The 27,718-nt window shown below is 40.8% G+C and overlaps 2 protein-coding genes across 5 annotated transcripts; one reads left to right on the plus strand and one right to left on the minus strand.

The window, feature by feature from the left end:
* The first annotated feature begins 860 nt into the window (after positions 1-860).
* LOC107220440 lies at positions 861-5,315 on the plus strand. Its single transcript, XM_015659042.2, has 4 exons — positions 861-1,287; positions 1,446-1,633; positions 2,395-2,763; positions 2,970-5,315. Exons 1-4 carry the CDS (start codon positions 966-968, stop codon positions 3,201-3,203), a joined length of 1,113 nt encoding a protein of 370 aa, XP_015514528.1. The 5' UTR covers positions 861-965; the 3' UTR covers positions 3,204-5,315.
* Positions 5,316-8,051: 2,736 nt separating this feature from the next.
* Positions 8,052-26,171, minus strand: LOC107220625. Of its 4 annotated transcripts, none has more exons than XM_046746778.1 (13): positions 25,992-26,171; positions 24,619-24,756; positions 20,479-20,621; positions 14,241-14,266; positions 12,054-12,096; positions 11,095-11,229; positions 10,079-10,350; positions 9,846-9,980; positions 9,625-9,708; positions 9,392-9,518; positions 9,059-9,274; positions 8,718-8,819; positions 8,052-8,312 (listed from the first exon to the last, which is right to left on the minus strand). In XM_046746778.1, the coding sequence occupies exons 3-13, from the start codon at positions 20,579-20,581 to the stop codon at positions 8,089-8,091; spliced, it is 1,467 nt and encodes a 488-aa protein (XP_046602734.1). In that variant the 5' UTR covers positions 20,582-20,621; positions 24,619-24,756; positions 25,992-26,171; the 3' UTR covers positions 8,052-8,088. The 4 variants fall into 4 exon arrangements, with proteins under 4 accessions (XP_046602734.1, XP_015514790.1, XP_046602733.1 ...); XM_015659304.2 differs by having other exon boundaries at positions 20,479-20,624; XM_046746777.1 differs by lacking the exon at positions 24,619-24,756.
* Between the last annotated feature and the right edge of the window lie 1,547 nt (positions 26,172-27,718).

Below are 27,718 nucleotides of genomic sequence, written 5' to 3' on the forward strand. Positions count from 1 at the left end.
GGGATAGCGAGCCTATTTTTACCCTCCATTTTTCTGACAGAGCGATAGTTCGATCGGAAGCTGGCCTCACACGTTTTACAGCGTGTAGAATCTTGATACCACGAAATTTTAAATACGTTTCCTCCTCGCTCACTCGGGCAGTAAACCCACCCGCGGGAATAATCTTCGACTTAATTCCCTTCTTATATAATGTATTATTTATCCGGACTTTTTCTTAGAAAAAAGAAAAAATGAGAAACATACCGCGTCAACGGCTTTCCTGCAATAGTAATCAAGCTAGTATTGTATCACGAGTGGATTTGCCTCTGTTGTTTTTTGACTTTCTGTGGCTTTGGTCGCATCGAAATTTTCGTTCAAATTTTTGTGCCAGTCAGTTTCCGCCTCCAGGCATACAATCTTCAACTTCAAATGCGTAACCCTGTTCTTTGCCCCAACCACCTCCTCTCTCCGCGTCTCTCGTTCTGGCAATTAAAAAATAAGTAGTAAATAAAAAACATTTCGACTGATTTGAGGGGAAGAGGTACATTAATTCAATGTCTGGGCCGTTTACTGCAGTCGATAGAAGCTTGCCGTTTTTGATTGTTCTTTTGTGACCTTGTGGTTATCCATGGGGAAAAGTCGTCACGATGGGTCAAAAATAGCATTTTGTTTCATCGTGAAATTTTGTTTGCAATGAGTTTGTCGTTTGGAGTATCTAAAGCGAAAACATTTATACGGTAGTGCTATAAAACAACTGGCCATCAAGCAGAAGCACTATTTTCATATGGAACGAGAACGGTTAAGATCTGGAAATAAGTTTGAAACTTTGAAGTATAGAAAAGACGTTGCTACGTGACACGATGTACATAGCACAGTATTGAGCGACCTAGAGTTTCTCAGTCCAACGAGGTCTACCTGCAGGTGAATCGATTATTTCGGGGAGAAGGCCAAGCCTTTCCTCGGTGAGCGACCGGGCATAGTTAGCGATGGAGAGTCGTTCGGACAGTATTCGAGAGGCCTCCTCCATTTCCTCGGCTCCCGTTCTTCGGGGCAACGCCACTAACCAGAACCTTAAGAGAAATTCTGGAGGGAGTGTCGAACTCTCGGGCTCGCAGGCCGATGAGAAGCATAGTCCGTCCCGGGTACCCAGAAAGTTCATTACGAATTGGAGGCAGGCCTGTGATCGAACCAAAGACAGAACAAAGGAGCTGTTGAAGAGGTGGCGAACGATACCAGGCCAGGAAGATGGTTTCAACGAGCCCCCTGCCAAGGAAATCGACCATCCCGGATGGAGTGTTCATGTGTGGAGTAAGTCGACTTCGTGCATTTGCTATTTCCCACTCGAGATAGATTGATGGACAGATAGATCGATGCTACGTATATTTGCCAACACAACATTACGGCGAGACAATCCTCTGAAATCAACGATGTAAAAGTAATCGGAAACAGGAATTTATAACTCGCAGCGACCTGGGTGAGCAGGTTTCCAAGTGACGAGAGCTTGGCAACGAATGAGATGCCGACGAAAGATGTTGGCGCGCTTCAGAGGTTAGCACCGGTTCAGCGTGACAAGCTTGCCCATTTTTTTACATATCTTCTGGACCATAGGAGGACCGGAAGCGTCTCGAAGAGGGACTTCGAACTTCTGTCCGAGGTATGAGTCCACGGCGTATTTCGGTTCGTAGAAATCATCGAGGGATCGATAAGTGCCAGGTGGATTAGTTTTTACATAACACACGCGATCCACCTTCCGCGAACTTGGTATAGACTTTAATTTCGCTGTATCAATGTAATTACTGTATATTCAATCAGGTACTTTCCGCACGCACTGACCGGTATCAACAAGCGAGACCATATTTCGTTGATTACGCGAGGATTTTACCTCGAATTTTTATTGATATAGTTACAAAGTTCCTTATACTTATATGCGTGTAAAATATATGGATACCTATCGATTAATTTCGAGTTTCAGAACGCGTGTCATCCGGCCCAAGTGACGGTATTAATTGCATGCTTACTGTTCTATCACTATCCTCTTGGATTCACCTGTTTATTTTCCATTAGCAATCACGTGTTATTTGTGTCTCAGGGGGCTTGTGCTGTTCATCAATACCCACCTCGTATTCTGCGTGATTACTCTTCCCTGAAACACAGTTAGTTATTTTACAGAACACCGTTTGACATTCAAGAATTTACTTTTCCCATCCTGCAGTATTATTCTACGATGAACGTTAGCGTCTTGGTATTAATAAGATGGTTTCTGTATAAGGAGGTTTCGAACTGGACTTATTCCCTGTCGACGAGGGCTTTAGGAAATTATTGAAACTAATTTAAAAAAGGAGGAAAAATGTCTTGAAGAGAAAACGCTTTCCCGCCTTTTAAAGGGTTCCTTCCTTATTGTATCTTAATGTAAAGCGGCTGAGGAGGTTTGCGGACTGGTCCAAAAATAGTCCTGAATATCTACGGCTGATGGAGATCGAGCAGGGGCTGATAGAGTCTATAATAAGCCGAGACCTCGCAGCGAGTGAGGATGATAAGCAGGTGGACCTTGAGGACTGGTTGAATTGGTGGGCTCAGAAAGTCGCCCCTCCAGGAGGGAGGAGTTTCAGCGATCTCCCTCTGTGGGTTAAGGCCTTGCCGCGCGTCTTCTTCCTAGCCATAAACACTTCGGCAACGGGGAGAATAACCAAGGATGAAATTGCCGCATTCTACAGCTTCGTCGTCGGGTTCGATTCCGATCGGATTAAGTCTTGCATCGATGTCGCCTACAGTTCGATGACCTCGGTAAGTCGTATTCACCAAATACGAGGCCCGTCGTAAGTTATACGTGACTCGTAGATACTCGGTTTAGGGCCTGTTAAAATATTCCACATCTTGTATTTGCGCAAGGACTATATTTAATTATATCACTGCTTGACGAGTTAAAGTTACGCTCTGCAACTTCACAAGGTATTCAAACCTCCCGTGAGATAATGTTCATGATTGCTTAGAATGGGGACCATCCGCTGGGCTGGACGCAGTACCAGCTGGTTTTCGCCAACTTTCTATTCGGCCGGGGGCCCTTCGGCCCCGGAGAGCATCTCCTGGGCATGACGGAGAGCTGCGTTCTACGTGCCGAATCGATCTCCTTTCCAATCGATTACTCGGCCATGAACACCCCCGTGGACAAAATGGAAGTTTACAGTCCTCACTGCAAGACAAATCGACGGAGCGTGATTGTATAGAACGAAGTCTCTCGTCGATATATAGTCACAATTTTTCATCGCTTTACAAAATACTCAAAACGAGATTATACAGGTAGATTCTGATGTGTAGATTTCTTCCGAAGATTAGCTTGCATTTATTGACCATGGGAAAATTAATGTTGATCATTGTTCAAAGTTGACGATATTTTCTCGTTACGCTACTCGTTATCTCAGTATAGGTTCTACTTCCTGGCGTGTGGAATTCGTGAGTTAGCCATCCATATGTCAAATTGTTCTGAATCACTTTAATTACAGTCAAAGTTTTCGACGATCGATAGCAAGAACCTTGATTTCGTATCGTATTGGATATTTGTTGAAATTTACTACGCATAACTCTTATTTTACGGCTATGCGACAGACGTGTCTGCAGCCTGTAACGAATAAAGTGCCTTTATGAAAATTGTCATTGCTTCACGGATATTGCCAGACGTTTATAGTTAGCAAGAGATGATTCTGGCCGTGCCTTCCTTTGAGCGCGAACAGAGGCTTGCAGTAACGAGCGAGATTGTGAGGAAATGCTGATACTATACTAATATCATCCTGAAACGTCGATTAATTTTAAAAAATAATGTATGGGTACTTTTACAGGTCCATGAAGACAAGTTGATAAATGAATAAATATTAAGAAAACTCATAAATTGTTTGCAAAAAGAGTTAAATCAGATTGTTTTCTATGTGGCCCATGTTTGATTTCATTTAATGGATTTAATTTATCGCGAGGAAATATTGCATTCTATAATTTACCACTTTTCTATACAATACACATGATTACCTCGTAACGCTTCGTTTTCACATTGATTTCATCCTTGCAGACTTGGTATTTCAGCTCTACGTAATATCTGGCGAAAAAGAGGTCGAATATTTCGCAAACAAGGGGGGTAAATTGAAGTCATGAACCAAACGGAAATCGGTAACGATCCGCGATGGATCTGTACGCGGTTTACTCGAACGAGAGTGACAAGCGCGAAGAAACCCCCTTTCGTATCTGTAGCTTTGAAGTCGAATTCAAGAGTCGTTTATTCCGCAGTAATAATTTTTTTTACTGGCTTAACGCGTAATTTGTCAGTGCGATAACCTTAAGTCGACACCAGTAATTTTGTACCTATCAGGTTTGTGCTGTTTGTGCTTGAAGGGAAAAGTTTTCACCTTCAAGAATAACGATATATCTACACAATACTATAGTTGATTTCACTGAAACCCTTAGAGGGAAAACGCACTGTATTTTTAAATTCATAATTCGGGATGCGACTAAAGAGCAGAATGGCTATCGGTGTAGAATTTATCGTCTCGATCTAACTTAAATTTTAAAAGATCTTTTCTTTAGAAAATGCTAAACTCGTACATAGCACCTGTACCGCAATAAAGAATTGGAAGGTATGAGATAAGAGATACGTGCATATAAAACAGGACATGGAAAGATCAAGAGGCGAGTGAAGTAATTTATTACACGTATTTATTTAGTAATAAGCTTTACAGTGGTATTATTCATGCTTATTTGCCGGATTGCAATAACAATGATGCGATAATATACAACTCAGCAGTTATAAACCTATTCATCCATTCTCCGTATCGGATCTTTTAAAGTCTCGTTCAGTTTTGACCATTCGCGGTTTAACAATTAATTTTCACTAATGAAATATGGATTCCTAATTGTTGTTGAAAAATTCACGGCGCTGAGCTTTGAGCCGACACTCCTCGGGAACAATTTGCGAACAATTAGAAGCTGTGGTCTTGCTCACTCGTTGGACTTTACTTAACACCTTACTATACTATGTACAATACGATTTGACAAACATACCGCTGAGAAATTCATTTCAAAACCTGGTCGAATATTCATGTACATCGAAAACTTGTTGAAGTGAAGGATCAGTATGATATCAGATGGTGTAACAGTCAACGATTCGGTTAACCAGGCATAATATACCTTACATAACTCGATCAATCATTTCATTTTTCTTCTTGCCCGTTCAACGCTCCAGAGTTCCCTCGTTATAGCTAGCAAATTAACACGAGCTTAAAATTGTGTAGATATAAGCAGTACGAAACTCTGTACCAACATATATCTTTATGTATTCGTATCAAAATCATTCACCGTTGGATAAAAAAGGAAAATACTTCTCTTTGACGTTTACTGCATTTTTGTATTCAAGTGTGAAAGCTACTTTATGATTTTTCCACATACAGGCTAACCTTACGGTGCGGTGGTCCGGTCGGCCGTAAATAATTAGCAAGTAGTAACGTCCGAATCGCCGGCATGAGTAGTACGAACCGTGACCGCGTCAGCCGTCTACTGGTAGCAGTGGGTCTGGGGTGCGTCAGACAAACAGTTGCAGTAGCGCGATCCGCGTGAGATCAGCCAGACTATTCGGTTAATTGTAACGTCGCATCATCTTTTGAACTACTCGATCCTCTTTTGTCACAAAGAAAGAGAATAACGAGAGTTACGATAACCACGCTGAAAGTGCGATGTTGAGTTACCGTCAGAGCATCTGCTACGATTTTCAGATGGACGTTTTGGTGTATGCGGTGTGGCAAACTTTGTGTTCGACGATATCTCGAGAACGAATGGATGGATGGTCTTCACTTTAATCGATGGGGCTTTGCTTGACGTAGAAATGTACAGATTTTGGATCCGATCTGTTCCTGGGTATTTGACTTACTTGAATAACAAAATTAAAAGATAAATGCAAATGTGTCGAAAATGGATGAACCGATCTGATGATTTTGCTTTCAATCGACGCGTCTCTTTTCGGCTTGCATAAGAACTGATTAAATTTTCGATACGATCGGCCCAGTAGTTTCCGAGTTATTTAAATAAAGGAATAAAGAGAAACAAAATATTTCATTAGGTGACGCGCTTCTCTACAGTTACGTTCTAGCCATTCCCGGCTCGATGATTTTCGCTACGTTGAATGTCTATAAAATTAAGATACGTTCCGCGTGGGCTGGCACTGGTAAAATGATTATATTTCCTGCTCCGAATTGAATCCATATTGAGGGTGAATCTGGTTATGAATTTCAAACTCTCGGGCCTTATATGTGCATACGTACGATTTGCCTACATTCATATCACATCCCTGGGTTTGGGAAGCACGGGTATGTAAACGATCGTGATCAGTGAACATTCGGTGACCGTGGGCTATAGCAAATCCTGCGCTGGTTACTTTGTTTGTCGTTTGATTTGCGGAGCGGATTTTCTTGAATTATTTCCGTTCATTATATATTTCTCATAAGCAATGAAGTGAGTGCTACTCATCGCCTCACCTCGTATTCGTCAAATTTTTATCGTTTTTGTCTGTAGAATATTACGAAATTTTGCTTCATTTTTGAACACCGTCGTCAGCAGACTGTTGTTTATTGATATTCGGTTGTTTATTTCTTTGAAATGTAAATTTTTGTACACAAATGATGTACAATAGATATGTGATAATGTCTGGTGATTAATTCAGCTTGAGCATTAAACGAGCTAGATGGATTCATCAGATAGTCGTAAATAGGTACTCTAGCTCTACCTTGTGATTTCGAATCAAGACCTTTATTAACGCAGCGTTTGTCTCGAAGAAGCTATATTGTAACAATTGTTCATGTATATTGTATATCTTAACTTTAATAAATACCATATTTTTTTGCCAGAGATACAGCAAAGCATTGCTTTTTATTACAAATTGATAATCAATTTACGATAAACGCAACAAACTAGCAATATTTAGTTAATTTTCAAATTGGTCAATATTGTACAGTTTTAGCAAAGTATATCAACGAAATCGTATAGTCTACATAATATTAACACACACGAGTTGATTCTTATTTAATTCATTTCAAATGCCTCCACGTAGTGTTAACTTCGAATCAAAAACCGCCATTTCTTCAAACATTTTTAATTAACCTTGACAACTGGTAATGTGCATACAATATGTATAGTGAGAATATATCCTTAATAGGCGGTATACCTGTACAGTTTCCTCATCTCGAAATGCCTGTTTGTCAAAGTTATTAAATAAAGTCAGCTCACCAGTCAATGTACCTACAAGAGAATCTCCTCTTTGCAGTGCGACAGATAATCTCGAAATTTCGTACCATATCTTTATCTTGTACGTTGGTACGTGATTTCTCATCAGCAAGGATCCTCGCTGTCAACCTAGGAAGCTTTATTTACTCACTTTAACTCGTTGTACAGAAATAATAATTGACCGAGTTGCGAGCACATTGGCTATCTTCTTGTGGCCAGATTATGGAAAATAAGTTGACTGTTTAGAGACACGCTAGGGGGTGTTCCACCGAAGCCATTCAGATGTCAATATCATTCGAAATTATTTCCCAATCTCCGAAATCATTTTGTAATTCCCGAAATGACACTGAAATCGGTAGTATTAGAATAAAATTCTGTATTAGCAATCATCAAGGTAATTATTGGTAGTCATGAGAAATTATTTAGGATCACAGATATCTCTTTGTAATCTTAAGAAATTATATGAAACCTTTGGAACCATGAGAAATCACGTGACAAAATTAAAATTTAACTGTCAAGTAATCTCTCGCGATCACTCTGTAAAATGTAAGTAATCACGCCGCGAAATATGTAATCAAGGTGTTAATTTTTGCGTCGGTAAAACACTTGTTTTTTTAATAGGTATTCTGAGAATGCAGTTTTCCGGGCATGCGTTACGGCTAGTCCGGAACCTCTCCTGCAACTGCGATAATTTTTAGTTTCTCGGTATAGTTAGACCGTGGTATCTGTCACTAGATTTTGAGAAGATAGTATTTTCCGCAGAATAGAGGACAGGAAAGGGGCGAGAACGAGGAAAAAATTTGAAGGATAGAGAGATAAAGAAGTAAAGTATAGATTTATTCGAAGTGGAATCCCTTACGCCCGGTGCATGTACTTGGTGAGACCGAGCTGAGACGGAGTCTCGTGCAGGTTCCTGAGAGGATCCTGATTGGGGAGCCGCGCTGGAGCTCGCGATAACAGTAATTCCTGAAGAAATCGTCCGCTCGGCTGCAGTGCTGGACCTCCAAGACCTTCGCGTGCCGTGGGGACCAGGTCCGGGTGCTTTGTTAGCGTGTCGGAGAGAGACGCGATCAAAACGTCTGAAAAATAAATCGATTGTTCTACGCCTTATTATCTGCTGTAACAACGAAAAGCGTTGCGAGGTTCAAAGCTCCGTATGGTCGAAAACCCCGAACGTTCAAAAATCCGAATTACGGACTCCGAACATTACCGACCTTCACTTATGCCGTGAATTCTTTAGCGCATATATGCGAAGTAAGACAACACTCGGAGTTTTGACCAATCGGAATTTTGACTGTTCGAAACTTTGATCCGTACCCACGTATGCCATACTAGACTCGTCTGTTTCCATCATTACATCATGAAAAACAGTCTACAAGGTCTTCAAGTCTATGTTTCTGAATATCTCGCAGGTATTGGAAATACGCATTCTCTTCTTTTGTTGGTCGATCAGTCATATAAGTATATCTGTGAGTTATGCTTACCAAGGATCTTCTTCTCCAGGGGTATGGAAATGCGTCCTTGGGCGGCTTCCGCCTCGAGAAAGCTGGTGAACTTTTGAATAGCTTCCTGTACCTGAGCACTACCTAGAAAATATTATTCAATAATTTTTTAGGTCATCGTCCTGAATTCGCAGCGTTCAGCTGGGGCCCAATTCTCATATCGCCCCATAGCCAATTCCACGTGGAGAATAAAGCTTTGGCCAGTTGTCTGAGAGTTCGAATAGAATAACTGCAAGCATCATGACTGATGGAAATCCAATGTCGAGTGATCCGAGAATCTAGCTGTAGGGTGAAAGTATAAGTACGACCGCGCGAAAACTTACCTCTAGCGAGAGATTGGGCGAACATGACGTTGGCTAGCTGATAGATAACTTCCTCAAGAGTATACTGAGTGTAGAGGAAATCTGCGACGCGGAGTCTTTCCAGGAGTTCTTCATAATCGGCATCCTCCGGGAATATACCCATGCCAACCTCGACACCCCCACGGGCCCGAGTATCTTGGCTCGATTCTTTATTGATCAAGTTGCTGACTTGTATGTCTAAGAATACGATATATGAAAGTAGAAGCACAAGCGTTGTTGTTAATCAGCCTGATTGGACTATTGGAACCAGACATCCGGTCTGGCTAATTTTTACATCCGGAAGAAATTACTCACCGTTGACCGGTTCCATTTTCCTTTTCTCTAACGGCTCCATCATATCTTGGTATTCCTTAACCATCGCCCGATTTTGAGCTTGCATCTCGGCGTTCTCTAATGCCTTTTGAACACGACTTGTCCTCTCCTGCAATAAAAATTATCTTCATCCAACTCATGGACTCAATGTCTTTTTCCTTCACGTGATTATTCATCACTGGCGCACGAATCGAATGTTTCGTAAAATACCACACCTTGTTCTGAATGTAGTGCACTTGCAAATAATCCAGGTTGTACTTGACCTCCTGTAGGAAAGCTATAGCTTCATCGCGCGTCATCTGTGTAGAGAACGAACCAATCAACTTTCGAGAAAACAATGATTTTTTTTTCTTCTAGAGGTACGTTATATCGTATTAACGGGCTAGAAAGTCTAGTTCTTAGAATAAAAAAGCACAATGTAGCGTAACGCGCTCACCAATCCCTGCTGCAGGAATTCCTCGACGGCCAAAGTAACTCCCTTCTCGTCTCCGGTTCTAAACACGTACTCGGCCATGTCCATGGGTGAATACTGGGCGTTAGCGTATGCCGCCAATTTGTCCATTCTCTCGATCTATAAGCCAAAAATCACAAGTACGTCGAAGAATAATTGAATACGTTAGGTGAAGAAAATACCTACACCTAATGTAAAAAAAGCGTCGAGTGTCTTACGGCGTTTGAAAGATCCCGAGAGGTGTAGGCCCGCCTCTGTCCGTTGAACGTCGGTTGTCCGGGGGACTGGAGGGCGGGAGGAACGATCGAGTCGGCTGGAACCGATCCCGAAACACCGGGTGGCGTCGGTGTGTTCTGGCGCTGGTGTTCACCGTGTATGACCTCCGCTTGACCCCTGGGAACTAGAGAAGGCGGTAGCGGTCTAGGGGCCGAAGTGACTGACGCCGGGGATTCGCGAGAGACCCCCGTCTCGTCGGCTTGGACCAGTGATCCTGAAAAAACAACTATTCATTCCAAGGTCGACAAGCTGGTTGGCGAGGAACAACTAGCACCGACAACGAGACAGACTGGCATAGATCGAAGCTCTCCTTCTTACAGAAATGTATCCGGATCGAACGGAACGGATCCTCGGACAGGACTTGCCCACTACTGGAGTAGATAAATGTTGAATTGCGAAGGGTATGGAAATTAGGGGTTTCGTCGAGGTGGTACTGCCGCTTAAGGAATGAGTTAGCTAGCCCTTCCAAGTACACACCGCATTTACACGTGTCGACAAGCCGCTATCTTTCAGAGATTCAAGATTCCCAAATGAACTTTAATGCGAAAGTACCCATGATTTAACCACATGGATACTGCTTGCCTGAGCTTCTTCGTTCACAAGTATGAAGTAATCTGAAGAACTAATTGTAAGTTTGAAATGAATTCAAGCAGAACTTTATTCCGTGGTATAACGTATCGAAGGGCTGCGGTATACCCCAATTCTTCTTCGTCAGCTCCCCACGTTCGAGGTTCAACCACCATAAATCCAAATCCATTCACGTGTGTATGCATATTGGATTTGCATGCGTGCCTGTATGTCATACCGCGTATTGTGCGCGGTATACATACTAGATAATCTTTTCGTTTACTTCTTCCATTTTGTGGAGGGTGAAAAGGAACGACGTGTTCTATGCCACAACTCTGGAATGTAACGTCGGCGGGGACGAAATGGAAGTTGTACGACAAGATAAGCTCACCGGTATTCTGGGGTGAATTTACCGCAGCGGTGCGATTTGCCTCGGATGCCGCGGCCGCGGAAATCGCAGCGGCCGTTTTGGCTACCTCGGCTGCATGCGCAGCGGCCTGTGCTTTCATTGCTGCCAATGTGTTTCCTGAAAACCGAAACATTTTTCGTCATCACAATGTGTGAAATGTATGGGTGAAGCAGCCAAATTATATAACTGTAGGGGGTGGGAACTAAACGAGCTTATCATTCGGTAATCATCCCTCATTACCGGTCCCGCGTCTTTTCATATTATGCGTAATAAAGGGTTCTTAAAAAGGACATTTTTGAATTTCGACTGGCCCCCCTCCCCCCCAAATCGGTTCCGCATAATTTAAAAATAATTCCCTAATTTTTCGGATTTTTATCTCAATTCTAACCCGTGCTCCAAAGAGGGTGGATTCCCCCATTCGACTCTTTCAGGGACACGTTTGGTATAAGGGTCGTTTTTTGGGTCGCTCATTACGAATCTGAACTGAACATTTGACAATTGAAAGTGGCGGATCTAATATGTTGGGCCAAAAGCCTAAAAGTCACTTGATATTGCTTGTACAATTATACATATTGTCTAAAGGCATCCACGGACACCGGCCGTGGATGAGGGAGGAGAATATTACGTGAAGTAAACGGGTACCGGGTCAGTGAATCCGACATATTGGGCACGCGATGCGCAGCGCGTACATTGATTATCGAAGACCGTATACATAAGAAGTGGACAGCCTCGGACAGACTACTATGTCAGCATGGAAAGTCCGATGAAAAAATGTTCGTGAAGAATTGGCTTCGATGGAAAACAAGGGAATCGGGAACGAGGGTGTTCGTTATTGCTACTATGTAAGCGTTATCTTCGGGAGCACAGTTCTATATACGTACAGGTATATGTATAGTCTCACGCCCGAATAAGGGCTAAAATAAGCTGACTTTGAGACTTACCGATCGAATGCTTCAGGGTCTGCAGCTGCTCAACATCCGAATCCTGGAAGAATGTGAATGGGAAATATCAAACCTACCGCACACCTACTGTATGCCATATGCTTTAATGTCAGTTACTTCTTAGTTTTTTCGCCAACTGCAACCCAGCTAGTGGATTAAGAGTTATAAGCTTTTCTCTTTTTTTTCGTCCCACAATGTGTCACTCAGATGAAAAAAATGCTTCCGCGAAAATTTCAACCGCGCTCCCTCTGCATCCCCGTTTATCTCAGTCTTCCCCCACGGGGAGACATCCGGGTTCATAATCTAGTCTTCCATGGTATCTTGGTAGGTGACAAGGTAACGACAATTATGGCGCATTGGCGCCGCCCCAGTCTCTGCGGCAACAACACTTGACTTTCCTCAGGCGCCCTCGAAGGATGTCGTTAACAAAGCTACACCCAAGTGATCCTGAAGTTCTTCTCGGCAAACATATTCAAAGGAAGGCGGAGTAGCCGGTGTTATTAGATGAGCGTCTCGTATAGAGTTTCTTTTTTCCTATTCTTAATTGCAAGGCGGCATAGTTTCACTCAGAAGTATATGTATAATATGCAGTGAGATTTGATACATCGCGATCGTGACCATATTTCTTTCTTATATTTTTACGAAATATTGTGCTTAAATAGCTATTTATCGATTTGAAAAAAATGCATTCGTCCATCATTCGATTGCATTAAGGTGCTCGGAATGTCATGTTTATTCATCTGTACTCCGAAACTAAAGTTTTGCCAAATTATATTTTACTTGTATTCGGTAAGTTCGGATAAACGGTAAGTTATGCCATATAATTTGTTTGTCATACGTGAGCGCATGCATTCTTAATTCGAATGCGAAAGCAGTAAAACGCTCGAAAGATGTCACGATAGCATTATACTCGTTAAGCCGATTATACTATTCACGCGCGCCGTCGACTCGTTCTACGTTAAAAAAAAAAAGATTAATTTATTCACGAATATTCAACCGGCACTAAATTCTGCTAAAATTTTATCTTCACAAACAGTTCGTGTTTTTAACAGACCACGTTTCGCCGTGGTTATAAGTACATATAGTGCAATGTATTTGGAGAAAGCTCGGTTAGAATTTTTCGGAATAAAAAAGTTTACAAACACCCCATTTAATCGTTTGAATTTCTGTATAAGTAACTCTGGGAAGGGATAAAATCTTTTCCTGGATCGTTTATATAGTTCACCGTAAATGTAGGTACTGAGAACACACAGGCTGAGTAAACAGTTGCACAGACAGTAATACTTTTAAAAATAATGCCGCAAGCTAAATGAATTCAGTGAATATCAGCGCAAATTAAGGGTACACGAGTACAATGGTTACATCCATATAGAATTTCCCGTGTCAGCGCAACGCCAAGTTATACTTATACGTCGACTCTTTACAGCCGCCACCGCGAAGAGAGTATAGAGAGATAATAATAATGTTCTTTAGAACATTTTGCATATCGTTATATCTCACGCAGGTTTTTCCCACAAATGTAATTTTCCCCTCTATTCCTTTCTCTATCTATCGTATAAACGTCGGGTGCTCGCACAGCACTTCCATTTACTGTTAAATGCACACGTCGGATATTTAAGATATAGTCCGTATCTTTCGTCCGCGGAGTTCATTCATGGGTATAGAAGAATGAATCCCGGTTGCCTGGGAGACTCTGATAGAGGTTGGTAGATAGTCCGATTGACGTCAGAGGCTTCTGCGCGTCACCCACAATACAGCCACCCGCTCGTCCCGAAGGAATAAGGACTCGGCCCCTCGATGCTGAATCTACTCGCAGGTGGGTGTGGTGTATATTGTACGTCAAGGAAGCGTTAACGTACTTCGCGACGACGAGTCTTACAATCAGAGGCGCATTGATCGTAAAATTTTGTTCTCAACATCGGTCTAAAGTCGATCTTGGTCGAACTTCGTATTCAATCCCGAGCTATTTCCTTCTACTTTCAACATTTTTAAATTATCAAAATTGAACTTTCGCTTCTTTAAAAATTCGATGGCGTTGCCCTTCAATTTTTCGATCTTTCTATATTCTAACCTCCACCCTGTCATTCGATTAACAAATTTTTTTTATCTTTAAACGTCTACCAAAGACACGGATATTTACATATATATATATAATGAATGTGGAATTTTAGGGGATCCCCGACTCACCTCGTGTACATTGGCAGCTGGCGTATCTGAAACAGAGGAATCGGAATGTAATTTAAAAATATGATGAAGGTTTGTAGGTTTGTAGGTTCGATAAGGTTGTCTGCTCAGGTATCAGATCGCTTTTTGTTGAGATCTTTAATAATATCTCGTTGCAGAGCTGAGTTTCAAACTTGATTGTGAGGGAAGGCGAGTTTAATTAACAGAGAATACAGCAGCCAAGGGAGTGCTATTTATTCAACCATTGAAATAACAAGCCGATGCAAAACTGAAGCGAGCACGGTATTGTTATTACTAACAAGCGAAACAATGCTGGGTAATAATAATTTTAAGTAGAGATCGACTCGACCTGGTCTCGAATGTGCATGAGGTATATACATATTATTTGACCCCCTTCGTTGATACTCTAGCTGGTAGAAATCTATCATTGTACAATAACATGTGTCTGCAGTGCATGCAGATTGATGTATGCGGTGGTCGATGGCATACACGTGCATACTGTAGCTTGAATCGCAAAATGACACGAATAGAAATATATTTCAAATTCCGCATACGTGCACCCGACGTGATGTTACGGTCCGGATAAATGGATTCAAGCCCCTCTCCGATTTCCTGTACTCTCCCTGTGTTTCTTTCTTCTTCTTCCGTGTACCATCTCTCGCTTTTTTCTTTTTCCAACGCATTGGGATTAATAAACAGTATCTATCTATCTATTTGCCTATCCGCCTATCCGCCTATCTATTTGTCTCTCGTTCCAGTCCCCACGCCGACAGCTCTCTTGAATTGATCCCACCTGAAAGGAGATAGAGAGGACGAGATAGGGGAAAAACAAGGACAAATGAACCTGGGAGGGTAAAAACCGACACTTTTGTGGAAATAAATCTGAAATTGGCGAGCGATGCGTGCAACATACGTGGGTTAAAAGCTCTCCGGGCATAAACGCGATAGCTGTGAACCGAGAGTCTCGACGTCCCGTAGCTCGCGACTCGCCTCTGTTAATTCCCTATTGAAGACTCCCGCAGGGCGATCTTTTGGTCACCAGCCACCATTATTGGCAACCGCGTTATAGGTTATATACACAGTAAACGTTCCTGCGGGTAAGGCAAGGATTTTATAAGCTAGCCGCAAGTTTGTTGCGACCGTCGAAGCCGCGAATGCTATTTTAATTAAACACAACTGCAACGTCTCATATTTAATTACTGCGAGGGTCTATCCGGTACAACAGATCGTTCACAATATCATCAAGATGTTAACAAATCAGTTTTCTTCCTTTGGTCCTCGCTTATTAAGAGAGATGGGCGCACAGCTTGGACGGTCTAAGATCATACCTATTTTTAGGAGTTTGTTTTTAAAAGTAAATGAAAACTCAAAGTGCTGCAAGTGTTTTCATTTTCTTTCAAAAAAAAAAAAAAAAACTCCTAAAAATACGTACGATTTTAGACCGTCCGAGCTGTATCCTCTCCTTGAATCGCTTGTATTTTCTAACATATTCGACGAATAGCGTGTTTCATCCCCTCGCCTGTCTGAAACGTTTCGATTTATCTTACGGCGGATCTGAAGGTGTTTGTATTGGTAATTCGTTGGTGAAAATTTACATACAAGTTTAATCCACAACAGTGTTGTTGAATTTCTCTCGTACCTAGTTTCAGTTAAATATTTACCCACGCTCGGTCCAATTATTTTTCTCATGGACGCGTTTTTCTGTATCAATCGCGGTTTGAACGATCAACGGAGATGCGGAAACAGATGGGGTTCAATAACCAATTATGCGATTCATGTTTTTTCCTTATCAAATCCGGTCGTAAATACTTCGTCATGGGCGTAAACAATATTGCCCAGGGATGGATTCGGTAAACTTCAGATTCCGTAAAAGCGGGATACTCCCGTCCCTCAAAATTGCGAGGCTTAAAATCGAGTTACGCCGTTTCTACCCGGAATTTACGAGACGCAAAGTATACTTGGCAACAAACACCTCGCAATTATTCCGTTATGCACGCCATTAAAATTCTTGCCAGTTTTCAATGACGACGCAAAATCTCCTTCCTCGGGTGGTTCACCAAACTGTTAGCTCAATTGAATACAGAAAAGTGCTAGAGCCAAAATCGTTATTTTATCTACAATATGGCAACGAAAATTCTCACGGCTTACACGTAGGTATCCACAGTTGGAGGTTGAAGTTGACTCGGAGGATGTTCTCAAGAGCTTGGGAAATTCGCACGACGGTTGAGACGTATTAAAAAAACTCAGGGGAATTAGTTTTCGCAACGAGAAAAAATATCGAAAATAAGCAGTTCTGAATGTTCTGGAAATGAAAACAGAATCGAACAATACATTTTGGTAACCGAATCATCTGATCAAGACCGAGCCTCAATTTTGTCAAAACTGCGAATCGTGTGTAACGAAAGTCACGAATTGGCGATTTCTTACTTTTGCAAACTTGTTTCTAACAAAAAAAAACGTTTGTCTTCAAGGTGTCTGATAGACACGACCTGACCCCCACGCGTTATCTGAGATTTTTCACAACTCTTCGAGTTATAGTGGTAAATATACTTACCACCTATTTTATATCCATTTTTTTTTATATTTCGAGAACTTTTTAACATATTTCTTTGCGGTTTTTTGCTAGTTCTGACAGTATACCAATAGGTTTTCTATACTCGAAAGTAACGCCGTGTAACGTAAATTATTATTATTGGAAACAAATTGATTGAGAAAAATCGCGAAAATTGAAGGAACAATACATTTCCCAGAAACTTACCCCTCTACACATGTACATTTTTTACGTAAATTAACAGTTTATTGGGTCGCTGATTACGAATCTGAAGTCAGATTTTGAAAATTTAGTGTAGCGAATCCAACCAGTGATCCCGAAAACCCCCGCATAGAATTTTATGACCGTATTCGATCAAATTTAAAATTTTCGTCCGCCATATTGGATCTGCCATATTAAAGTTTTAAAATCTGATTTCCGATTCGTAATCAGTGAAACCGAGAACCATAGGATAGTATCTTGTTATAAAAGTTGACCAAGCACAATAATGTGTGACCCAAAGGGTTAAACCCATCAAGTTACCACCTAGTGAATTTCAATTTTCGGTGTAATGAAACTGGGGCGAAACTTTGAAGCTTCCGCGATAATATTGCGATACCGAAGTGAAAAGGTTCGGTGAATTGATCGAGGAACGATATCGAACTTGAATGTATAACATATATCTACTACAATGTACAAACCATGCACGCAGGCATAATACACCTATACATTATTGTATTACTCTGTGTCGTACAGCTGACCGTATCGCATACACATATACGTGTTACGTAGATATATCTACACACGAGGGTCTGTGAAAGTTAATTTGTCAGCGAGGCGTTCCGCTAACGAGATCAGACTCTACGACGCGCGTTGCGCTTCAAGGTTGTGCCTCAAGGTCGAGGCTCGACCCTCCGCTACACGCAACCATGAAACCATCCGGCTACGTAATCATCTCCTATCTAACACTAATTGAATATCGTTTGTCGCATCGATTTTACCTGGAACGATGAAATTTTTACTCTGCATCGCGAAGCTGCGCATATTAGCTTACGATTTATGGATTGCACGGCAGCTCTCCGTTGTACAATTACTTACCGCGATCGCGTCTCGCGTGAATCGCTTATACACAAATTCGGTCGAGGTTCCGGTATAAAAAAATTAATTTGTGTGGCTTCATTTTTTTTACCCTAGATCCTCGATGCGTGCCACTCTGGCGATTTTTTGGCGATATTGTCACACATATTGGAAGACTCTGTAATTTTTTCATAAAAAAAAGGGTCCTTTTCGAATAAAAAAATAATTTCTTCCTTTTTTGGTAAAAAATCAGCGTTACCGGAACGTAAAATTTTTTTCAAAAATTCCTCTCGAAAGCTAACAAAAAACTACAACTTTTATGTAGAGTCATTTTTTTTCAGTTACTTCGAGTTTCCGAGATATATTCATTTGAAAAAAAACGGCAATTTCTCAAATAATGGATTAGAAAGTCTGAAAAAAATTCACATAGAGTACCTTTTAGTAGTACTTTGATATAACCAGTTATGGGACAGATCTGAGATGGTCGAAAAAAAAGTGGCCGAGTTGACGGAGAATCCCTCATATCTGACGATGGATGCTGCTATTGAAAATCCGTGTATGATCGGACAGGATACGAAGACGAAAGGGCAGACAATTTTTTCCAATTCCGATCCAAAATCTCACGTCTTTTTCGACAGCTGTGACATATTTTTACGCCGGAGGGTTTGCGTTGTACGACACACCTGATGTTATACCTACCTTATTTGTAGGCAAAACTTATACGGAAGGGACAGGGGAGATTTGTTCGCAACTTTGCGACATTTGACTCCGCTTAAGATAATGTTCTTTCCGTTGAAGATATCGCGCATTATACCAGAGAGATTTCACACTCGCTGCCCGTATAAGAGGAGAAAAGTTATTCAAGCCGCGCCGACTCTGACGACGAGGTGGTGGCTCTGAATTTAAAAGTTACTAGCTGTAAAACCCTCGTTTGCTAAAGCTCGCTCGATGGGCTAAGCCTTACTGTCAGTAGTTTACCACATATTCGTAAAATAGTAAAATTTGACTGACTACCTGATAATTGTACTCGTATACATCGTAATATATAATATATATCGTATACATAATAGTCTACCTGGAGAATCTCGACATCTGGATAATGACGCTGTAAATGGATATTCAGTATTGAGAAAATATGTATCGCGAATCACCTCTGTCTGCATGCCCTTAAAATAAAACAGGTGTATCGTTTGAAATTTTTCAACTTGTTACCGTAAACGATGACGTTGAAGTGTACCAAAAAGAGATACGATGAATATGATTATCCGTATTTATTTATTAATACACATGATTTATTTATCAAGACAAAATAAGTTCTCACTCCTAGAGCCCAGGAACTACGGAGCGCGAGTCCTGAAAGTCGAAATTCACCAGGTAGACGACCTGGAGCCCAGGAACTGCGAAGCGCTCGCCCTGGAAGTCGAAATTCACCAGGTAGACGACCTGGACCGCAGTACCCAGGAAATAGAGGACCCGGAGCTCGAAATTCGCGTAGCGCGTTTTTCGTACGTCTTCTCTACTGCGCGTTCATTTCCGTACTGAGGAATTCTGCCGACTGATTATCGTGGTCGAATAATATAAGAGAAAAAAAACTTTCGGTGACGTCAAAATGTAATTTCTGAACATCCGAAATTTGGGTTTCGAACTTTAGTACTATGTATGATGATATATGATGTATGATATGGTGATTTAACCGCCCTTGTCAAAAATTTAATTCACCCTCTAGGCTTATGGATGCAAAACGGTAATTAACAAGACAGTGGAAAGGCCAGCTGATGTGTAAATTTTCCATGCATAATTCAAAATTTGTGCGTCCGAGTAGATTGTGAATTATTCTCAAAGGTTGGATATCGCACAGAGGAATGCGCGCGTATCGTAAAATCGTTACAAATCCGTCTCGCCTATAATATATTAATCCTAAACGTAGGTATGATTTTAGACCGTTCAAGTTGTACCACCACACCCTTTCACCCTAAATCTTTGTCACCGATGAGACGCCGTCGGTTTATCGCGTGACGCGTCAAGATGTTGCGAAGTCTTTCGGTATCCGTCAAGAGGGTTGAAATGAAAAAGAAGGTACGCTCGGTGTTCCTGTCTCAAGCAGCCCGCTCGGTATCAAATTGACAGGGTCGCACGGGGACGAGAACGTCGGGTTGCCTCTCGCTCTTTAAGTAATCGTGAAAAAAAGTACGAAGCCCGGCTTTGGCGTCGGTAGGCTCCGTTGAGTGCCGTGCCTGAACTAGTTTGAACGAACTCGTCGTCGGCATCCGCCTTATCACGAGTAGTTGCGAAAAAAAAAAAAATCTTTCACGTCTACAGCATTGCGTTCCGTCGCGTTGCGTCGAGGGTACATTATATAAAATTTACGTAGTTCGTTCTCACGCGTTATTATACCGACGATTGGGTGAAATGATTTTTCTTCAAGAAACAAATCGTGCAACCTAGTCGATTTAGCTTAATTTACCTTCATGTATATCAGCTCGAGTAGTAATTCGAGACCGATTCTGGATACAGATTCCTGTACCGACGTTGGGAGTGTGAGTAAAATGTGAGAGTCTGTATCCAGAACCGGCCTCGTATTACGACTAGCTCGCTAGCGGGGTAAATGTGAAACAATTATCCCAGTAATCTCACCTGCGGTTCCTCCCAAGGGTGCCGGATCAACGAATCTTCGGGAGAGAGTGAAGATCAGGAAGATCCCCAGGCCTGTGTTCCTCAGCGCTTCCTGCAGGCGCATTCTGCGGTCAGTTTGTCAAGTCGAGATAATCGGCCCGGGTCTTCTGAAATAGTTGTTGAATACATCAGTTAATGATTACGTAAAACTATGTACCCTATAATCGAGTGGAAAATATTAAGGATTAATTTTTCCGACAATTGCTGTTTACATATAATTATTAAACTGGAAATTGTGCGCATTCGTCAGTATTCGTGTAAGTAACACAGGTCTGCAACAAAATTCTCCTCCATCAAAAAAAAAAAAATTATAGATATGATGGTTTTAACGCGCCGAACCATTATGTGTATTCCATTTTTAGATGTCTCCTATATATATATATGTATATATTATATATTACATGATATGACTTTTTTCTTGGCAGATTTTTGTTGGTCGATTCGCCGTGAAACTCCAATCGATGATACGAAAAGACAGAAAATTACAAAATAACTAGAATTATACAGGTAGATAGATTTTCTGACGATTTTAATGTTTAAACTTTCTAACTTTATAAATTTTTTTTTTTTTACATATATTTTTACCGTCATTAGTGTTTGGTTATAATTTGTGAGCAAAAATAGCGTTTAACATTAAAAAAAAACATCACGTGAAAAATACACGTGGTACATATTTTTTATTACTATATTTCGATTCAAGAGCATCAAATCCATTATGATTACACACAATAATAAGGAGAAAAAAAACGTTGTTTTTTGCAAACCAATGTAATTGACGTCTCGCTACGGAGAAAAATTTGTCCCTGTATGTAATTAACCACAGCTCGATTCGTCGGTATTCAAGCCAGTGTTTCGATTCTTATAATTACCAGCAATGCACCGCGACTGCCTTCATCTGGAGCCCTTTCGATAATTTTAATACCGATTGCTAACCTTGCTCCTTATATGCATGTACCCGTTGCTGCACTGACAATGAGCTTCTGTTAACCCTTCCATGTATAGGCTTTTCCGTACATACGCTTTACTTGAAATTTTGTGCACATAGACTTTTGGGGTCACTGATTACGAATCTGAACTGCAATTTCGAATATTCTATATGGCAGATCCAATATGACGGATAAACAAAAACAACAACAGCAAAATTTTTTAAAAATTCTGTAAATTTTTTTGGTGTGTATTAAGTGTGTGCAAAAATTAGCGTCCGGATTTTTCTGGTAGGTTAGCAGGAAAGGCTTTTTTTCGCAGAAAAGTACGAATTTCGACCAATTGTTTAGCAATTGCTATTTTTATAATAAATAAATTAATAAAACTGATAATTGTCTTAGACTTAGAAATATTTCAGGGACCCTGTGGAAACAAAAAAATTGGCAGGAGTTACCAAGAAGTAGTTTGATAAAAAAAAAAAAAAAACTGCACAAAGATAAAACAAAGGTGAGACGCTGAGCGTCCCAGCGTGAAATAAAGGGATAATTCTGAGTGCACGATCAGCCGTTTCGACACAGCGTTTCACTGGACGATAATTTGTGATATTTTGGCCTATAATAGCACCTAAATACCTATATAAGATATTTCCTGCTTTATGTTGGTATTCACAAAGAAGTAATTCAATCGTGAAATCTGTAGGACAATTCTCCTCAGACGTATAAATATAACAATTATGCGATAATTCTCATGGTTCCAATTATTTACAGTTTCAAATTAGAAACGAAAGTTGTAACTTTTCCACCGTCGCTTCTACCTAGAAATTGTTCATCCCCGGAGAAACCAGTTCGGGTTTAGCACACATATGTAATATGCAGGTTGCGTTTATTTACGGCTTTACACGCTACGCTCCATACTCACGGAGGTATAATGTATGTATCCGCCCTTCTCAGGTAACTTCACTTCGAGTTTCGTCGAGCTTTGGCGAGTTTTTATTATTTTCAGAGGATCAGGAGTACATAAAAAGTCATTGGGACGTACATACAACGCTAACCGAGTTAGGCAGGATCAAAATGTATAATACGATGCTTACGCCGGTGAAAACAGTAACTTTGCCGTCTATCGTGTACCGCGGAAATTTTTTTTACGCTCTTATTACAAAATCGAAACACCGCATCAACTCCAATCTTTCCGATGAATCGTGTAACAGTCTTCGCTTTCCTTTGGTAAAAATACTTGTGAAATGAAAGTCGATAAAATGTGGTTGTTGTTAAATTCGTATACGAATACACACACGCGTCGTAAGTTCAGTGCAGAGTTAAAGTTCGGGTTAAGGAAAGCGTTTGGGGGAAGGTTGGAAAATTTACAAGTCGCATATCTGGTTTGCTCTCTCAGCATGTATACGTTATGACCTACCTACCCAAATTCCGGGAGTTCTGTAGAGAGGAAAATCGGGTGGGTAACCGTCGACAAGTTCGGAGTAGCGTTTTTCGGCTCAAAGCTCACCTGGCTGCTCTCGCAATTTGATAGTGTTTACCGAGTAACTCGAAGATTAACTAGGGAGCTTGTAATTACGCTCAAGGGGGCAAAGTTTGAACATGTAACCCGAGCTTGCAATGCGACTCGAGTAAAGATTAATCCGCGGTGAGCCGGTAGCATTAGATAATCGTGTATGTGGAAATGCGGGTGAAAATTTGCAAACTTGCTGAATCTTTGGATCTTTAAACTCATTGTCGTGAATCGTTATGTTGTATGGACGATGCGTCACACTAATTGTTTAATTTTCGATTCGCATTTTCACTCCAAGGAAATTTGGAGAGGACGATCTATAATTAATATAAACAAGTAGGCGGTCCGTGTATGGGTACCGTGAAAACAGGCCTCATCTCAAAATATCCTCGTCCTGTGACCCTTCTCTGTAAAGACCCGAAACCCGCAACGGGGAAAGCGTGGGTTATCACGAGCGAGTTTGCAAGCTTCGCTTACGATGAGACCGGCACTAACATTGAGTCGCAGAGGCATGAAATTCCTGATGTAAACAGAGGCCTGCGACATTTTGTTTCTCCCAGACTAGCTGCGTCGTAGTCCTTAATTTGATTACCGATTACATTGACAGGATCTGCCTTCAGCTTAGGTGTAGGCATTAAGGCATTTTAGCAGGATCACGGAATTTTCTTGCACTTCAACTGGCAGATGACGGTGAGAAGGATTTATGCATTACATTGTTTGCACAAATAGCTATCGTAGTCGCTGGATTTTCTTTATATAGTTCTCATTGATGTAGGTATTTCTTTCCATTTAGAGTGACGAGAAATATAAACCGACGTGAAAGAAAAATTTTCCGAAGACTGATGTAGCTCGTTGTTGGTTTGCCGTTACGAATATGGGACGATCAATCTTCGAAGGTATGTGTCAAACATTGGATGGGAGTCGAAACTACGATCCTCCTCCTTCACCCTCCTAAACCTCTCCGCAAAAAATGTTCTCTACTATTTTCCGTGGAAATATGATTGAGTAGAAATCAGTTCATTTGTTTTCATTTTCGCTTGCTCCTTCGATTTACTTATTAATTGTCTAAAAATTGGCGATACTATTTCACTCGTCTATCGCGTGTAGCGATGGCCATTAAGCTAAAAATAATCGGTAAAACTTAATCAATTAATCGATTATTTTGTATTTTTTCGAAACACTGCATATGAAGCCAAAGTTTTGTAAATTTCGTCGTGTAGTCTTAATAGCGTATTTTTTAAAAAATAATTTATAGTTTCATTCAAAATATTTTTCAATTTCAGGTGAATATGTTCATTTTTCATTTACTTGTTGTATCAAATAGGTACTTATTAAGTAAGACAATGATAATAATTGATACTCTAATGACATAAATTGATGTTGTATTGCATCGTTCGTGGGAGTAAAAGCAAGAACCGATTGTGAGGAAAAATAATCTATTATACTCGATTAATCGGGAAAAAATAATCAATTTAATTGAAAATTTAATCGAAAATCGATTAATTTTGGTCATTCGTAAATACGCGTGAACCACGCGAAATGCTTTGCAAGATTATTGAGGGAATTCGAACCCACGTCTCGGATGACGAAGACAGGTAGGAAAAATCAGCACCATTAGTATGAATTGCATATACCGTATAGACGTAAAACGAATTCAAGGCCTCGACTTACCCGGTGGTGTAATAATCCTTCACGAATCTCGTTATCTCCGAGCGACTCGTTACGTAAATCCGATTAGAAGCGGCGCGTAGGTTGGTTTTTGGAACGAATTTACAAGTCCCCTTGTGTTCCGAAGCTGTACACCAACCGCTGCAAGACCGGTACTTTCTTACTTACATAGATAGATGTGTTCAAGAATTCCTTTCAAGTTTGGGAAATGATGTTTCGTTCATCGTTGAAATGAATCAAATTATACCTGGGTGTCTTGTAATTCTCTCGAATGCTAAGATTGTACGTTCATTTCGCATAACGCTTAGTTTTGAATGTTTATTCTAACGTAATATAAGAATTGAAGGAATCTTTCCGATTTTGTCTACGACGGTTTGTATAAACTCGGCGAATTTTCCGTCCTGGAAAATATAACCCAAGATGTAAGCTGGAATAAGTTTCAACCTTATGAATAGAAACCAAAATTTTCTCACTAATTTTCACAAGTGTATGTACCTCTTCGTCTTCACTTGCTCAAATACGAAACACGATATTTAAGTATTGCCCATCGGGCTAGACTACAAAATACTAAAACTAATTTGACCATAGATAAAACGTAAGAAAAATATTCATCAAGACTTTCTTTCAGTTTGGGATTTTTATATACAGCTTGTAACCTTCTCTTATTTCTGACCAAATCCTACGATTGTAAAGTCTCACCGGGATCATGAATCCGACTGTGTGTAAAGCCTTCGAAAATCATTATTTTCAACGAATTTTTTATACTTATGAAGAAAATTGGTGATGCTTGGCATATAACTTTAAAAGTGGTAGTAAAATGTTCGCCTGGCCGTCTTCCAAAAGACTTGAGAATGTCGATAAAACCTGTCCCTTCTAACATGGTTTCTCCTTTCAACCCCAGACGAAATTTGGCATATTACCGATTATGAGTAAAATTCACCTAGTGGCCGTACTACGGCAATGACCAGGAAAAACGGACACCTATGGAGTATTCAGTCGGCGTTTGTGTAAAGTTAAAGCTAACAACAAGGAAAATTGATTGAATTTTCATTTTGAAGATAACGAAAGCTACCGATAAGAAGCACATGTCCCGCTCTCATCAATTTCTACGCACACTGCTAGCATGTAGGTATAGGTATATGGTGGTCGAACTGTGTTTCATTCGCATGCTGCGTCTTCGGGACGTATAATTATCGATTGCGTAATGCACGGTATACCTGCGTATAGTTAATATCACTTTTAAGTACTGGTTTAAAATTAAGGTGTGTCTCGAGGATGTTTGCCGGGTGATCGAGCAAGGATGAGTTTTCACCTCAAATTGCGAATATATGTCACTAATTTCGTACAGAAATTAAATATTGCATTGAGATACTTACGATTAGCGTGGACGTATTTCGTACGTTTCTCTGAAAATTCTCAGTCTGTGCAAGTCCGATACGATCCCGTATGTCGAGTTTGATAATTGTGATACGTCCGAGAGGATGATTCCGGAATAACTTGAGGTGAAAATGTCGCGACGAGTCTCGTCAGACTGTCGAAGAGACGGTTGGCGCGAACCTTCCTCGACCACGTCGTCGTCCTGCGCCGTCGCGATCGATCGACGCCGCCATCCGCCGACCCTTCCCCATCCCGCCGACGCCCTGAGCCAACCCCCGTGTTTTAAGCGACGGAGAACGAAAGACCCGCCGTTGACCTCTCCTTCGAGAGCAGCTCGAGCAGGGTGGCCACATACCTGGAAAACCTGGAAATTTCAAGGTATTTAAACGGGGTCATGGAAAACCTGGAATTGTCACGGGATATTTAGTTTGGTCATGGAAAAAATAGTAAATATCATTTTTCCGTAATGGGAATTGGAAATGAATTTTGACGTAAGAGGTTTACTTTTTTCGCCGAGGAAACAAATTCGTTTAAACTGACTTTTTTTTATGCATAATATTTTTCTTCAATCCGAATTGAATTTGAACCGAATATAGAGTTAACTGGACAATTTAGGTTTTAGTAATTTACTTGAACTGGGAAAATATCAGGGAAAACTAGGGTTTAGGTCCTGGAAAACCTGGAAATGTCTTGAAATTTTTTTCCCAAAAATTTGTAGTCGCCCTGTCGAGATCGATTATACGGGTGTGCTGCACGTTGTGAATCAGCGTTCTCTCACCCAACCGCACGCGTTCCTCGTATCGAAGCGGAGCGACGTGCTGCATGAATAATATAAGCAACATGTAGCGTTATAGATATGGGTGCAATGTATCAGAACATCAATTGTACTTTGCGATTTCGGTTTTTGATTTCCATTTACAATATTTCGTGTTGTGATGGATTCCATCTTGGTTTTTCAATCGCATATACGATATGTGAAATACCGGTTCCGTGCTGCAAGCCGTTTTCAATTTCCAAGTGTGCAGATGGACTGAAATAAAAATACCGACCATTTGACGGCGATAAATTGAATCCAAATATTGTGTACAGTGGGGTGGTCCTTAGTAGGGTTATATTTGAATTTTGAGCGATGCGCCCCTCAAACCGGCTTCACATAATTCGAAAATAATTTCCCAATTTTTTTACATTCTTATTTCAACTCTAACCGGTGCCCCGAGCGGGTGTATTTCCCCATTCAACCCTTTCAGGGGTACGTCGAATCTACTGAACGGAATTAGATGAAATTTAGTATACGGGGCAGTTTTTTGGGTCGCTGATTACAAAGCTGAATTTATCGTATGAAAATTCAAAGTGTCGGATGTATTATGGTGGATCAAATCACCCAAAAGTCTCTTGATATTGTCATTTTGGATGTACCGTTTTGAATTTTATAATTTCAAGTTCAGATTCGTAATCGGCGATCCCAGAAATCCCCCTGTACAAAATTTCGTCTAAATCCGTTCGGTAGATTTGATGTGTCACTGAAAGGGTTGAATGGAATCTACCCTCTTTGGGGCACGAGTTAGAGTTGAGATGAAAATGTGAAAAAATTGGGGAATTATTTTTGTTTTATTATAATCTGAAGCTGATTTGGGGCCGAGCCGCTCGAAGTTCAAATATGACCTTTTTAAGGACCATTCTAATCCTCAGAGTTCTCGCCTCGAGTTTGAATAATTAAAATTCTGCT

Source organism: Neodiprion lecontei, chromosome 1, assembly GCF_021901455.1.
Source record: "Neodiprion lecontei isolate iyNeoLeco1 chromosome 1, iyNeoLeco1.1, whole genome shotgun sequence".
NCBI classification, from domain to species: domain Eukaryota; kingdom Metazoa; phylum Arthropoda; class Insecta; order Hymenoptera; family Diprionidae; genus Neodiprion; species Neodiprion lecontei.

What these genes read in the sequence shown, in the direction of transcription:
- LOC107220625 (XM_046746777.1), bottom strand. Translation starts at nt 20,581, where the DNA reads ATGCGCCTGCAGGAAGCGCTGAGGAACACAGGCCTGGGGATCTTCCTG. An exon ending in TGCACTACATTCAGAACAAG is followed by an intron (nt 9,519 to 9,624) that starts GTGTGGTATTTT and finishes TTTTTATTGCAG; the next exon opens with GAGAGGACAAGTCGTGTTCA. An exon ending in GAAAATGGAACCGGTCAACG is followed by an intron (nt 9,275 to 9,391) that starts GTGAGTAATTTC and finishes TCGTATTCTTAG; the next exon opens with ACATACAAGTCAGCAACTTG.
- LOC107220440 (XM_015659042.2), top strand. Translation starts at nt 966, where the DNA reads ATGGAGAGTCGTTCGGACAGTATTCGAGAGGCCTCCTCCATTTCCTCG. An exon ending in ATGGAGTGTTCATGTGTGGA is followed by an intron (nt 1,288 to 1,445) that starts GTAAGTCGACTT and finishes TATAACTCGCAG; the next exon opens with CGACCTGGGTGAGCAGGTTT. An exon ending in ACTTCGAACTTCTGTCCGAG is followed by an intron (nt 1,634 to 2,394) that starts GTATGAGTCCAC and finishes CTTAATGTAAAG; the next exon opens with CGGCTGAGGAGGTTTGCGGA.